Source organism: Dermacentor albipictus, chromosome 4, assembly GCF_038994185.2.
Source record: "Dermacentor albipictus isolate Rhodes 1998 colony chromosome 4, USDA_Dalb.pri_finalv2, whole genome shotgun sequence".
In the NCBI taxonomy this organism is placed as follows: Eukaryota; Metazoa; Arthropoda; class Arachnida; order Ixodida; family Ixodidae; genus Dermacentor; species Dermacentor albipictus.
In genome coordinates, this window is record NC_091824.1 from 155,867,969 (window position 1) to 155,883,440 (window position 15,472).

The 15,472-nt window shown below is 44.3% G+C and overlaps 2 protein-coding genes across 4 annotated transcripts in view; one reads left to right on the forward strand and one right to left on the reverse strand.

Moving 5' to 3' along the window:
* The window catches only part of LOC135903823 (galactosylgalactosylxylosylprotein 3-beta-glucuronosyltransferase S-like), a 135,936-nt gene that overhangs the window by 101,507 nt on the left and 18,957 nt on the right, over window positions 1-15,472 (reverse strand). The window contains exon 1 of one of the 2 annotated variants that reach the window (XM_070538167.1): window positions 483-514. The exons of the other annotated variant lie outside the window; for it this stretch is intronic. Coding sequence (XP_070394268.1) covers window positions 483-490 — 8 coding nt within the window. The 5' untranslated portion in view covers window positions 491-514. Of the gene's footprint in view, window positions 1-482; window positions 515-15,472 lie in introns of those variants that run through there. 2 annotated transcript variants of the gene reach the window in all.
* The window catches only part of LOC135903824 (neuropeptide F-like), a 137,976-nt gene that overhangs the window by 79,389 nt on the left and 43,115 nt on the right, over window positions 1-15,472 (forward strand). The window lies entirely within an intron of this gene.

The window sequence follows — 15,472 nt, forward strand, 5'->3', positions numbered from 1 at the left end:
ATTACACAAGAACCCAGAAGCGACGACTCGGGAAAGTATCGACATCGGTACGTTGCCGTTTTTGACGGAAAGCTGCCTGTCGCACTCCCTAAATTAAATGTGACAACGAACACGGGCGCACTTTTACGTATTGTCATGCAGGCTCATTATTTAGCTTCAGGGGTGCACTTTTTGCCTCGTGTCCCAAATGGGCAGCAAGCGTTGGCCGCTCGATACAGCAGCGTAAACAACCACCTAGTTCACCTGCCAACGGTGTCTATACTGGCATCGGCGTTTCCGCGAGAAAGCCGCGCGTTCCCTAAATGAACTATCATACGCGCAAAATCCTCGTCTGTGTCCCCTTTACGGAGCATATTGTGTGCATGAAGCGAATACGAGGAATGATAAGTAAGCATTATAACAACGCTGTTTTCGGATTTGCGTAACAATTCTACTATCAGACGCGTGACGTGGGCCTCTTGGGAACCTAAATATGCCCTTACCTTGACATGGTCAAAAATCGCCGGAGTTGCACTGTAAAAGGCAAGGAATGCGAAGAAACAGTTGTGTTGGGCTTTTTAAGAGAAATTAGTTCCCTCTGCAGAAATATTTTTTTTCGTTTGTAAAACTAAATCAAAGTGGTGAGAAGAGTACATGTTCACCGAGTTGCATGCTTTGCCCCTGGGGATCCAATTTCTCGCGGCGCACCAATTTTAAGAGTAAAGTCCACATCCTGTTTGCGAACGTCCGAGGCAAAGAGAGTGAACTACGATTTGATGAAGGTACTGCGTTGTACAGAACTTAACGGATGAACCGCAGCCATTCTCATGATACTTTCTGTCTTTTGTTTCGTAAGGGACCCTTGCCTAAGTGAGTCCTTCATTTTTAATAACAGTTCAGAAAAGTCTGCAATAGAGTCGAAACTACGAGGTTTTCTCTTAGCTTCCAATTTGTCGAAAACACGGGTTATGTATTATGGTTATTCGCTTCCTTTAAACGTTGATTATATCTTACAGGTTTGCAACCTAGGTCACACACGTAAGTACAGATGGCGTGCAGGGCTCATTGGTCCGTCGTCTGGCTGAATTTCGGCATGATAGCATTAGAGACACGTTGCGCTTATTCTACAAGAACTGTCTTTTGATTGAAGTGCGGGCACTCGAATTTTGGCGCAACCTCCCGGGCGGGAGGTTGCTTATATACAAGACGTCCAGCGTTTTTTGGCTCCGCTTTGTTTCTTGTGGAGGAGGTCACATTTATATACTGTTGAGAAGTCCACGATGCATCTCTGTCTTTTGGTTCAGTAATTCGGTTTGGTAATTTTCACTTTTACAGATGCAGTGAACCTGATAAAAAAGAAAAGGCGGGAAGAGGGAGGGGGTAGGGTTGGCTGACTGTGGGGTAAGGCCGGCACTTTTCTGGCACTAACAGTGGTAAGGACGGTAAAAAATTTAATAGCGCTTATACGATATTGCAGGTTTAACAGCATGAAACAAGACAACAGTGCATTACCATCGAATATGCCCACATACACATGTAAACAAAAATCAATCCAAATATTTGTGTCTTCGTGAGCGAGGGATTGACAAATCTTGTTTAGCGTCATACGTAATAGGTAGAACACTGGTGGTAATTCATATTGAATTCTTCGGCACTGACACCTTTCTTTCAGCAAGATCATGTTTTCATGCAACGGCTCTGACTTCTCTTCTTGTTTACTGTCAATGGTTCAAGGTTTTTGCCTTCACGCGTAGGCTGCGACGACGTTCAGACGATCGTATTTCTTTTTTTTTCTGGCGCCTGCGGAAGCAGCTGTGCATATACCGCTGAGTTAGACTGGCCAACACCACACATGCGTCATAGCAAGCACAGAAAAATAACCACCTAACCGGAAAGAATAGAGGCTTGCGTGCGATTCGCTGCGCCTATGGAGACAAGAGTAGAAAAAACACAAATTTCTAGCCTGCGTCGAGAGTTAGGACGGAACTCTAAATGAGTTTTTCCCATACATTAAGTTATAAATAGTTGGCATATTATGGTGCCAGAGACGAGTATGTAGGTAAGTTAGCAAAACAAATCCTGCAGAGGCAAAAAGCTCTCTTCACTTGAGTATAACTAGCACAATGCTGGAAAGCATGCCAAGCGGTCTTCTCACAAAACACCTTCATGAAAGGATGGCCTTGTGTCTCAGGCGACGCACTTGTAATAACGAAAACGCTCAGATGCTATTAGGGAGAATGTGGCAGAAACATAGAAGTACAGTCTTCTCATGCTGCACATGATGGAGTCTTCCACGGGGTAACTGTTCCTCATTCATGACCAGTAGTTGATTACTTTGGTATGCTTGACGAAAAACGTGATTTCGTTCATGATTTAACAAATAAGATAACAGGGAAATAAAAACGAAAATTCGAGGACCCGTAAGCACTTGTTATGAGTTGTGAATGCGAAAGCATACATGTCTAACTTTAACGTCGCTGAGCGGTCGTTCAAGTTATGAACCACACTCGGGCAAGTGAACGCGTTTGGCCTTACTGAGGTCAAGTTAGAACGCAGGCGAAAGCTTGCGCGGACACGGAACGTGCGGAAAAAGGAAGTAGAGAAAACGCCGCCGGAAGTGTAGAATGATTCCGTGTGTTTTGAATGACGCTGCTACAGTTATCAGTCGAACCGGCCGACACAGGCACTTCTCTACTGTAGTTGTGTGGGTGCGTTTCTAACCTTCAGCGGTGGGCTCAGTGTGTCTAGAATAGCAGCGTCTGCGCTATACATGGTTACGGTACTGACGGCCGCTGATCGTTACGCATATTCCCAAATAACAACAGTAGTCGGTTTTCTCATTTAACTTGGTGCAGAAGAAAATGAGGGATCCAAAAGAACTGTGATTGTTGCACAAATATATCATTTTCTATAGTTCTATCAGAGCAAAAAAAAAAACGCTACTATAAATTTTTATTTTACACTTTCGCTTGTTTACTTGTTCTTGGCAGTATCCTTCCTACGTTTCTTTCCTGTGCAAGTACAGTCACGAACAGAATAAAATGGACCACGGTATCTCTGAAAACGTTCAATTCCCGAGCAGCCTGTAGCAGTAACCAGTAAAACTGCCCACGACAACGTTGTTAGCATATTCTAGTCGAGGCCCAAAATGCAAATACCAGATTGCGTTGTGAGGTTGCGGAGATATTCAGCTTTTTCTTAGATTTCATGGTCCATAATATTCTGTCCGCGACTGTACATTTGATGTGATTCCTTGTGTGCCAAGTAAAGGAGAGGTGTATCTTACAGTCGTCCCTGTGAGATACACTATATTTAATTTCTACTTTGCGAGTTTACGCACCTTTATTGCGAACGGTGGGCATTATTCACGTTCGTACTAGTAAAGGTACCCCTTGCCCCCTCATTTGCATAGAAAAGTTACCTTGGGTTGGGGTTGCCCCCCTCCCCCTCCACTAAAAAGACATCCTGGGTACGTGCCTGATGCCAGTGTAATACCTTGTGATAGGTGAGCTGCAGCCCATCCACCTTGAATGGTTTCTCATTGCCTATACGTGAACATGAGTTCCGGTTTCCTTTTGCTCGCTCGAATGAGAGCACTCCTGCGGCAGTCGTTAATACTTCTTTCGCCGCGGTTATTTGAAGCTTGGATATATTTGGGACCTTGATCGTGCGGGGCTATCGGAATGTCTGGCTTCGGCTGTTGGTCTGGGTAACACGTGTCGCCATCCTTACTCACCTTCTTGCGCCAAGATCACCGCTCTATGTTTCGCAAGATACTCAAATCCTTTCACTAAAGCAGCGAAAAGGGCTATGAGCAAAAGCCAGGGTAATCCGACGTAGCAATTACTAGGCAGGTGGCAGCTAGCTGGAGTTGTTCAAGCATAAGGTATAACGAAACTCGTTTATTTGCGACCGAACATCGCTTGATATTTCGTAGGCAGTGCGATTGCTGGGGAAAACCATCGCCTTGAGCGCACTCAAAGGCAGCGATGTGCCGGAAGAAGATGAACTGGTCGCAGCAATTACTGTACTGATTTCGTGCATTTCTACGAACAGTTTATTTGGCAAATGGGAGCACGTATTTCTTTTTTCTACAGTACGTTGTACTGGCGCCCGTCTAATGGCAAGAAGGAACGAGAACAATGTCTTTTTTTCAGCTCCTGTATTTATTTGGCAAGACACTACGCAGGCTGTTAAGGGTCAATCCTGGGTAGTTCTCCACCCTAGTGAACGAGAAACGGAGCCCCCCTCTTAAATCCTTGTTTCAAGCACTGTTAAGCACCTTCATTGATACTTTGTAGTGCGCTGATTGTACTCGAGGTGTTACTGTATGGTGTTGAAGAGGCCTTCTTCGACACACCACTCGTACCTTCGACGGATTTCAACTGCAGTAATGATGTAGTTACGCTTTTGTTCTTATCTGTCCCCTTGTGTGTTCGAACAACCGAGGCCAATCAGTATTGAAAAGGTCAAGAGTCGCTTGCTTAAATCCCGATAGCCTCCTTTGCCTTTTCAATTATTGCTCAGCGAACTTTCTCTTGGAGTCATTACGCAGATCTTTCAGATGCTTTTAGATGGCATAACAACGGATTTTAGTAGCCCCACTTTCTCGGAAAATCCTGGCAATCAACTGGGCGAATGTACTGAACATATGTTCTAACAAGCTAAAACAGTGCTTTGGATAAACATTCGATCGCGTGCTTACAAAAGGCGAAAATATTAGCTGTTTTGATTAACCGTATTGTTAACATAAAGGCGCTTACCAAGGCCCAAGGAGCGTCATTATAAGTGAAATATATACATATTTGTCATCTTAGCTTTGAGTATGCTGTGATTAAGGTGGCCTGAATTGATCATTTTTTCACGTAATTGAACAATACATCACCTCATCACAACGCAGATGTGAGGTAGGGAGACGCAATACGCAGCCCAAATGTTTAGTTACGTGAACTGGAAAGATGTCTCCCTGAAATGACTCTAGTCAACACGTTACCGACTAACAAAACGGTTAATGTACAAAAACAATTCATAACAATTATCCAGGGAAACCATAAAAATTAACCAAGTGATAGTGCGTCATACAATGTTGAAGTATTTTCCCGAAAGAAATGTCTTCTTCGATGCATTGTGAATGCGTTAAACATTGTGTGATTCAAATGACTCTATGCTTTTAAGTGTTGCAGGTTCTTCTCGACCACCGCACAGGGCTTTAGTACGTACAGAGTATTTGCCACTGATTCTACTCTACTCGTATAACCCGCCTCAACCAGATAACGTAAAGGCGTGTGCCCTGTAAGAAGATAGGTAAGGCCAACGGAACTTAAGAAAAAAATGTTTCATAATACGGTCCTGCGTTTCATATTGTTACGTAGTAGTGACGGTGAAGAAAGCGGCAAAATCGGGAATGACAAAACTAACGTTTTGTTGGGCGAACTTCTGCGTTCAAAAACACGCGACTCAAAGAACGGCGATAGCGGCGAGCACAGTCGGCGATCGTCGAAAATCTGATCTGCCGGTAAAGCGCGTCGACTTTTATACACGAGTCATCGAAGCATCTAGAGTAATCGGTGGTGCCCGCGTGTCTTTCAGAAAGTTCTGCACAATTCGCGTCGCACATGCAATCGGATTACACAAGCTTCGGTGAGAACAGAACCATCGATAACATTCGCGAAACTTCCCGTCCATGAGGGTGCCTCCCGCACTGAGCGATAACATTTGTTAGACGGTGGAACGCAGTCACTCAATAAAAATAAGGTACACGTGTCAATATTGCTTAATTTGGAATATTTAAGAAAATGTTTGTTGTCCATATGTCTTTCTTGGCAAAGCACTTTATAGGTAGTACTGTGGAGAGCAGTGACGACAAAGCGTAGAACAACCGAGTCCATCTTCTTGGAAGACCACTTTAGCAAATTGTGTTCTAGTTTTGCGCACATGGGCTGGTACCGTAATTTCTTGCAATAAATGTACTAAAGAGATTGGGTAACCACAAGGAGGGTCGTTAAATGCAGTATTGTCATAATGAACAGAAAATTGGCTATAGAAAAATTGTACCAGAAGATTGGTATAGAAAACGTATGCATAAATCTGAAGCAGTATGGTTTTACAGCTTTGTTACATTGTAACGTTTTCATTCGGCAAAGAAATGCGCGCCGTGCTAGCAGAATTCGCCTGCTTGTGAGCCTAACTTTACATTTGCATTGCGATAGTTGCAACTTCATGTCATGAATTTCAGAAGGAGGTGTTAGCGTACTTGCTACCCCAAAAACAAAATTATCGAAGGAATAATTGTTGGGCTCGTTATGTGTTCTCCTAGTTAGTTCTCTCTTCAAGTTTTTGTTCTGATGGAAGATGTTGCTATATGTGACGTTTTTTAATTGTATGTACTGCTCATTGGCAAGTGATCACTTATGACCACCTGCCGCTCATATCGGGCTAAAAAGTTCCTGCACATATGCATAATTTCATTCATTGTAACAAATGCCATGTAAAAAATGGCTGTGGCTTAGCTAAGGTTAAGCCCAGGATGCGAAGCATACAAGCCTTTATTTTAGTTGTTGAACCACTGTTTAGCCTGGTGAACTGCTGTTGCTTGGCTATATTTGGTTCGGCTAGACGAAGAAACAACTCATGCAGGCGAGCGCACGAGCTGAGACCCGGCTATGTAGCTACGCGGCCGCAAGCGAGCGCACGAGTTGAGCCTCCGCTTTTGCAGCTGTTATGACGTCATATGGTAGCTACGCGGCCGCGCGCGGCGCAGCAAGGAGGAGCGTGGTTGTGCGGCTAGTATGCATCGCATAAAAAGCGCGGGCGTTGTTCAATGGTAGAGTAGCTGACTATCACGCAGTGGGCCCGGGTTCGACCTCAATGGGAACAGTTTTTTTTTTATTCCCGGCGATAGCTGTTGCGGACACCGGACACCAGCGACGGAAGCGGACTTGATCGCCAACCGAAATGGCTATTGGAATAAGCCCATAACAGCTTACGCTGTAATAAATCTTAAAATATAAAAACTGCACGCCCATAGCACATGTGTAAAAACAAGGCCTTGACCATGAATCTTAGAAGCTTCTAAAATGATAGCAGGTGATGTAAAATCCCCCTTTTTGTTTAAAAGCACTAAAAGAAAATATAGAAATATCTTAAAACCTTTAAAACCAGCCCCCTATCAAATAAAGACAAAAGAAATGCCACATAAAATCGAAACAACACATGAGCAATACAAACCTCACTACGATGCCGAAAATGCTGTTTGTAAATATTAATAATAGTGCCACTTAAATAAAATCTCACGTAATTTAACTAGTTAAACTTCACATCAGTGCGCGGTAAAACTTCTCGTATGGTTTACGAAAGCCATGCGGTTTTGGTTTTTAGGAACCTTGTGGTTCAATACTTCGCAGGCTGGCTTCTTTCTTTCGTCCTTCTGTTGACCGTTATCAGTAACAATGGACGATAAATACGCTCCTCATACGTGGACGTGCGTGAGGCTATCGGAACATGCGGTGACACGTCCATAAATCTCGACAACACTTCCTTTGAGGATGCATATAATCAATATAATCAGCAAGCGATATGTAGTCTGCAGGCGCTCAACTGTGCGTGCAATTATAGGAATATTATTATTTTTTTGTTTGTTTTTTGAGCAGTAAAGCTGATTCTATATATATAGTCGGTGTCTCCATGCGTTTTTTTTTTGTGTATGAAGGCCCTATAGTTTCAAGATGATTAAGTAGGAAGCGTAGTTGTCGATCGCGAATATCTTAGCTCCTGGAGACCGCCCGGTGACTTCCAGTGCTAAGTGTTTTCAGACATATCGATTTTCGCTAACCAAAATGCGCGTCATATTTAGCGGCGTCACCGGGAGCAGCGCCGACGTGCGCATTATTGTTCTCCATGCTATCTCGCCCCAGTGAACAATTGCAAAAACACGAAAGAAAGAAAAATGTATACCGATCCAGCGGAATCATTGAACGCAATGTTTCTTTCTACGAAAAAAAAAAAAAGAGCCCGATCAACTGCGTTCGCAGTGAAAAGGTTGTCATTCTTTAAGCCGTACCTCGTATATTGATCGCATTGATTGAATCCCTGCTGTTAACTTCTCGGCATCGCAAGAAGCTAAAAGGGCCTTCATTTTAGCGTCTCTCCCTCTATACCGTCCTCTATATATCGCAATTCTAGCAAGGCCATTTTTTCTATGAACTGCAGTAAGCGGAGGAAGCTTTTGTGGAACCTTATAAAGGGTTTAAAATAGCAGCGGCTGTTGTCTCCTTGAAAATAATTTTGAAATAACAAACCTCTTGGAAACAACATGGAATGAGCGAAAAAAGAAACGGTTTGGCTACCAACCTTACAACTTGGATGTGGCAATCGATAAGAAATTATATATGCTTCGTGCAATATTTTTTTTCTTTGTCTTCCCTAATCAAATGCTTCAATGGTAACGTGGAGTTTTGTTGAGATTCGTGCCCTTTCTGCTTTAAGTATGGCTGAAAAATCTGTAACGTCTGATTTATTTTCATGTAGATGTTATTTATGCTGACAGGTGGTTTGACCTCAATATGTTTTAATGTTTCGCTTTTTGATCAGTGTAATGCAAAACTACAAGCGAGGTGACGCTCCATCAGCGTTCCCCGATGTGGGCTTGAAGGGCCCAAACCTTTCGGAGCTATTCCGTTCCAAACTCGGCAATGCGGTGTCCCCAGAAGAGACGTGGCAGGTTCTATCGCAACACTCATAACATGAGCTGCCGCCATCGCGACCCATCATAGCTTCAATTGCGCCGGCCGACTCGTGTTCCCAAAGAGGACTGACCTGTCGCACAGCCGTCAGGCCTTAATGACATGCGTTATCTTCAGTTGGCTGTGACGTAAACGATATACGCCATATTTCGCATAGCCCGATTGCTATCGTGCGCTCAATCTTGCGACCGGTGGCTTATCCACGAGCTAATATCGGTAAGCATTTTCAGCCTACCATAGATTTCGCGCGGCGCTTTCCCTCTGCCGGTAAGCTATTCCTCATTGTTGACCCAGAGATTGTAATTTTGAGGGGGAGGGTTGTGACATCATTCCGCTGCGCGGATTAATTTACGCACGCACGTATAACGTGCCGTTTGTGGGTTTGATAGCACCAATGCTGTAGCAAAAAAGTGAAAGGCCAACTGCAACGAAATATTAGTCCGTGCAGAAAGCATTGTTTCAGGTACATTAGAGTTGCCTCCGCGGAAAGTTTCACGTTTCAAATGCAAGTGCACGGGTCACGAAGTGCTCGAAAAAATACTGAAACAGAAAAAATGCCGTCATTGCCACTCGCCTCATCTGGCGCATAACTCGCAACCTCGGAACGTATGGCTTCCCGGCCTGACCTACGTGGTGGTGGTGGTTGTGATGATGATGGTGGTGGTGTGGCGGCGGCGGCGATGCTGATGGTGAATAACTTTATCGGCGTCAGCGACAAATCAGCGATAGGTCAGCGACAAATAGTCATTCTAGCGTGCATGATCTAATCAGGTTTTACTACATCTGTCACAGTCTAGCAGTAGGTTTATCTTTCCTTGATATTTTCTCATTGAAACTTGTATATATATATATAGTGTGCAGTTACTTATTCGTGTAACGATCACCGTTCTATCAATGTCTTCCCCGCTTCTTTCTCCATCAATACTCTAAACATCCCTTAGTTATCTCGACTGCCGACCAGTTAATGCTCGCATCCTCATTGAATACCAACGCTTCTTGGAAATGGACGTTCTCTGCGGGTCTCACTGGGTGAACATTGTGGCATTCTATTGCGATATGCTGAGTCGTTTCCGGACTTCTCCAGCTGCAGACATATTCCTCATCCTGTTGCGAATATTTGCTCCAGTATGCTTTTGCGCTCAGACAGCCAGCTCGGCTTTGAAGTAGCCAGGCACTGCCCTTTGTATTATCGTACAGATTTTACTTTCTGATTACTTCCTTCCTGTATTTGCAAATCTACATTTTTCCATCCATTGGATCCAGTGTACAGTCTCTGACAGCTTGGGCACCGCCAGCGCTCGCCAGCGGAACGCTGAAATAATCTCGGAGGAGGAGACGTGGTGAGACGTGTACGTCATATCCGCTGACAACCAGGCGCAGGCATCATCAGCTTGTGGGCAATTGTAAGGCTGCTGATAAGATAATTAAACAAGTACCAAGCCTGCAGCCTTGCCAAGACCGCATCTGTAGCTTATATCGCTTATTAGCCAAATTAATTATTTAATTAATTAGCCGAATTATTAGCCAAATTAGCAATTAAGCCAAATTGAAGTTTCGTTGCAGTTGGCCTTTAACAGAGAGTTTTAAATAAATTGAAATTAAATTATCGGATTTTACGTGCCAAAACCATTTTATTATTATGAGACACGCCGTAGTAAGGGACTCCGGAAATGTGGATTTAGACCACCTAGGGGTCTTGAACCTGCATTTAAATGTAAGTACATGGGTGTTTTCGCATTTAGCACTCATGGAAATGCGGCCGCCGCGGCCAGGATGCGATCCCGCTACCTCCATGCTCAGCAGCCCGACACCATAGCCACTAAGCAACCACGGCGGGTAAGAGAGTTTTACCTAGTCCCTGAGCTTCTTACCGTTCGCGGATGATTGCCTGTATACTGGAGTCGTGGAGGGCAGTAGCAAAGCTGGTAGCGACATCGTGTGACAATTTTTGTATCTGCAATGCACTTGAAACATTCCGGCGCTGCGTGAGTGCTCTCGTCAAATGAAAATCCTGAACGAAGTGTCTTTGTAACAACTATGTCGTTACCAATGCTTTACACCAGCACTTAAGCAGAATATTTTAGGTCAGTGCAGTATTACTTTTGAGTACTCTCTGATTAAACTCAGCGTCACAAGAAGTCGCCACCCGCGTTGTTGCTGCCATATACACGTATCCGGTAACCCGGCTCTCAGGAAACGGTAATACGTTTGCAGACAAGCTAAAAATTTCTACAGCTAAAATGCTATAGACAAGCTGCTGAAACCACCTCCTTAGGATCGTCGTCATCGCACGCATCATCCCTTGACGGAATCTTCAATGTAAAGTAGTCACGTGTATACAGAATTTGTAATGACGTTGCAGTGATAAGTTAGACCCCGTTGTAGGTTTTCTTTGATCGCAATGTGCTGCCAGCGCCGCCAGTATCTATAAGGCTAGAATTCATTATTTTCTCTGGAACCTAAAAATGTGCATTCAAGCTCCAAGAGTGCAGTGCGCGTTCATGATAAGCACACATAACGCGAAGAACAGATTGGTGATGTCGTCATACCGAGGCGTCACGCGTGCAAGAACTCCACACGTTAAAATATTATACTCCAACAGCTCATTGAGACAGATGGACTTCATTGTGTGGCCACAGTGTGGCCACAGCCACAGCAACAAATCTTCATAAAGCTGTTCAATCTTTTACTGTTTTCCTCTGCCACCTGCCGGTACATTGAATTGTATTTACGACAGTTGCACCGAGACAAATTAGGTGAAATAAAGCCTCTAAATTCTAGTTGGGCAGTTCTCGTCAAATGGCGTCGTAGAGGTTGATGGTTGGAAGCAGTAGGCCTGGAGCTGCTTCATTTCATATATTTGAAAAAAAAAATTCTTATAGCAGTGAAAAGTCTTCCAAGCCAAGTTGGCCTAACCAGAGCCGTGTGGGCCTGCTAGTACATGACCAAAAGCGTAATAGCGCAAAAAACGAGATAAGTCATTGTCTAGTTTTTGCGCCATTACGCTTTTGCTAAGTTGGCTTAGATACTAAATTTCGCGTTTCAGTCACTGCCATCTAGGCGCTTGCAATTTTTGCTTGTACATCGACTTAGAATTTTTGAGATCAGTTGCCATTCCTAAGGCGGTAATATGTACAGTGAAATAGTGCTGTATGCTTGCTCGGATGAGTCCACTGATAGGGCGACAGCCGAGCAAGCAGATATAACGTAAATAAGCGTAGGTGGAGGGTAGCACACGTCAGTAGCGCGTTTGCGTGCCGTAAGTCCTGTCTTGATTGTAGCGTACTGTCGGCTGCTGTTATCGTAACGCATTGCCATAAACTATGTTTGAATATCAGGTGGCTGCTGCGCGACACGTACGCTAAGTCTGGAAAACGCCACCACTGCCCTCTACGATGAACAAACACACTTGTTGTTCATGGCTTGGGCCACAACTTAAGCCGCAGCTTTTCGGGGCGATAGGATCTGTCCATATCTGGGCAATTCACTTAGAGTATTTGTCGCACACGTGTATGTAGGCCAAGGGTCAGTGCTGCGTGTTTCGGGATGAGAAGTACTATAGAGAATAAAGCTGGCGTACTCCTAACAAAGAAGAGTCCTCCTTCAATGTACTCGTAACACGTTCTCCACCTCCGCATAAAAACAAAAAGAAAGAAAAAATCAGTGACGGTTTAGCGGTAATTGCGAGCGTTGAGATACCGGATCCATTATTTAAACCGCGTTACCACATCGCAAAGTGTTGTTCAGAACTCGCTCGACACATGCCCGATCTCTTCTAGGAGTCAAGTGCAGCTGACGGTGGTCTGTGAAGACCACCGTTATTTGTATATATTCTTATGGGGAGAAGAGCAGTTTAAATATATATACAGGGTGCCTGCTCCTCAGGAGTACGTATGTCGCGTGGCTCACCCATTTCGGCTAGTAAGATCTTGATGAGGGCTAGTTGGTTCATACTTAGAACTGAGGTGAAACAGCGCGAAAAAAAACCAACTAGCCCTCATTAAGATCTTACTAATGCAAATTTCTTCAGCGCTTGTCTGTGGTATTTGTTTCCCTGAGTCCTCGTCTTTTTCGCGCTGTTTCACCTCAGTTCTAACCCATTTCGGAGCCGCAAAGAAACTGCTGCCCACCCGCTAAGCTGCAACGGGGAGCAACGACGCCACTACTGGCGCAGCCAACCACGCCCCTATCTTCCGCTTTTTTTTTCGTGGATTCGCATGGAGTTTCGCAGGAGGAATTTTCGGCGTACACGCGACAGACGCACGAACGGATGAATCGGCTAGCCATATACAACTTTGCTGTAAAGCACCGTGATCTAGTTAAGGCCTTATTTGCGGCGCCCCAGCCGAAGTAACACGTCGCGTGTCATGTTAATTAGAAACAAGCTGTGATAGCTGTTCTTTCGTTTTTTCTACAAAACCTATCACCACAAGAGCGAATGGACAACATCAGCGCAAAAGTTCAAAGGTGTGTTTTGTTTCATACCAGTCGCCATGTCTTTCTCTCATGAGCAGGTGGTAAAAATGATCCTTGCTTTGGGAGCTGCAATGACAATATATTGTATTTGCAAGGCCGCAAATACAATATAACAGTCATGGAAACGTGGCGGTAGACCACACGCGCCGACTATCATCATCATTTCAGGAACGAAAGAATTACTGGTGGCTACTCCATTGTACTGGTAACAATATGTACTAGGTTTTCTTCGAGTAACGAAACTGCTCTTACTTTAAGTCTTGGTGCTTGATAGTAGGGGCACCCTGCATAATTCACTCACTAACCGAAATCAGGCCAAGCCGGATTCACTCGAAGTAGAATCAACAAAGTCACGCGCAGGAGCTCTGGGAGTGCGGTCGCTGGGCCCGAAGTTCACCAAGGAAGAGTGGGACGCCCTCCTGCGAAGTCCCGTCTTTGAGGATCAAATCCTGGCCGTCCAGCGCGCCCGCGATCGGGCCGGCAGACTAGATCTGTCAGTCCCGTCGTGGGATTAGCCAGGTGCGCGTTTTATCGCGCTTTGCTGGACCAAATAAAAGTTTATTCACTCACTCACTCACTCACGCGCAGGAGCGCTTATACTCGGACTCGCAAAAAAATAAAGAGAGATAGAGAGAGGGGGGGGGGGGGGGCTGCAGTTTAGCCGCGAAGGCAAGGCAGTATTAGTGATAGCGAAATATACGATAATTATACGAAGGAAGATTACACCAGCGAGACACGCCAGATTCTTAGTGGTGCAATGCAAGTGCAAGACATATCATATCTATCTATATATATATATATATATATATATATATATATATATATATATATATATATATATATATATGCGTGCGACGCGAATGATCTAGAACTTTGTGGAAGGCACACGGGTCCCAGCGATTCCTCTGGAACATTGGATGACTGATGTACAAAAGCCGACGCGCTTGACCCACTGATACGATTTTCGACCATCGCCGACTGTGTTTGCCGCTATTGTTGTGCTTTAAGTGTAGCCTCTCTTTGTGGGCACAGGTTCACCTAATAAAAGCTAGTTTTGTCTTTCACAGTATTGCTACTGTGTTCTGTAACGTCACTACCCCGTGACAATATATATATATATATATATATATATATATATATATATAGGTCTCACATTCCTGACATTATTCCTCAGAATTTCGAGAACGGCACCTCACGAACAAATGTCATGAAAGAAAACACCGACAGCGCATGCCTTTTATCTTAAATCCTCACATACTTAGGTATTAAAAGTGCGCAACTATAACACAGCTCAACCCTGAAAATGATGTCATTTTATTGCCGCGGCTGTTCGTTACCTCAGGGATCGGCCTAGGAAAGAAGTTTCAAGCATACTCGATGGAAAAAAGTGGTGGTAAAATCGCCAAGAAAGACGTTGTCTTTCATCAATAAACAAAAATGAAATTGTCCAATGGCAAGTTTCAGAGGAATCTATAGCACATCAGCTCATTTGTACTTAGTCAGCTTAGGTTCACTTAACTCCATACTGCCAATACAGCGGCGAGTCTTCACGTAATATTGTTACATGTTACTATCGCACTCATTGCTTCGCTCTTATGGCTAAACTTTGAAATTTTTTTTCTCCTGGCGCGTCGTCCGCTCTCAGGGCAATTTCTTGAATCATGCCGGCGCACCGCTCGCCCAACCAGCATTATTTGCTGTTTAAGGAAGCAGTACACGTTAGCCCCTCATGGACAAAGATCCTGTCGGTTCATTTATGCGGATACACACCTTAATTAGCCGTCGGTAATTACGTGGAAGACATTACCTGACGCTACTCTGAGAGGCGACGCAGGGCCTAAGAAATGGTAATGAGACCAAATTACTGCAGGCAACTTTAAAAATAACTAAAACATTTCCTCGCCTTGGGAGGGGCTCGGAGGAAAGAAAGGAATAAGATTTTATTTGAGAGCGAATCAAACAAAGCATTTGGTTGCCTTGCTAGGGAACAACAAACGAGATAAAAGGGGAGGACTGAAAAACATTGAGCACACAAGAGCTGCTTCTGACATTATACTGTCACAGCTAATTGCTCGTGTAAAGAGTCGTTATCATTAAGCTGAGCGAAACTTCCGAATCTCCCTAATTATTTACCGCAGAAAAGTGCGGCATTGCAAAGCCAATGCACTGCGCAGCGCCCACAAACGACATTAGCCAAATTTCTGAATGGTGGAGAGCTCGATTAAGCAAAGCGAAAAAAAAAAAACAGAAACGTGTTCCGATAACAAGCGCCTTAA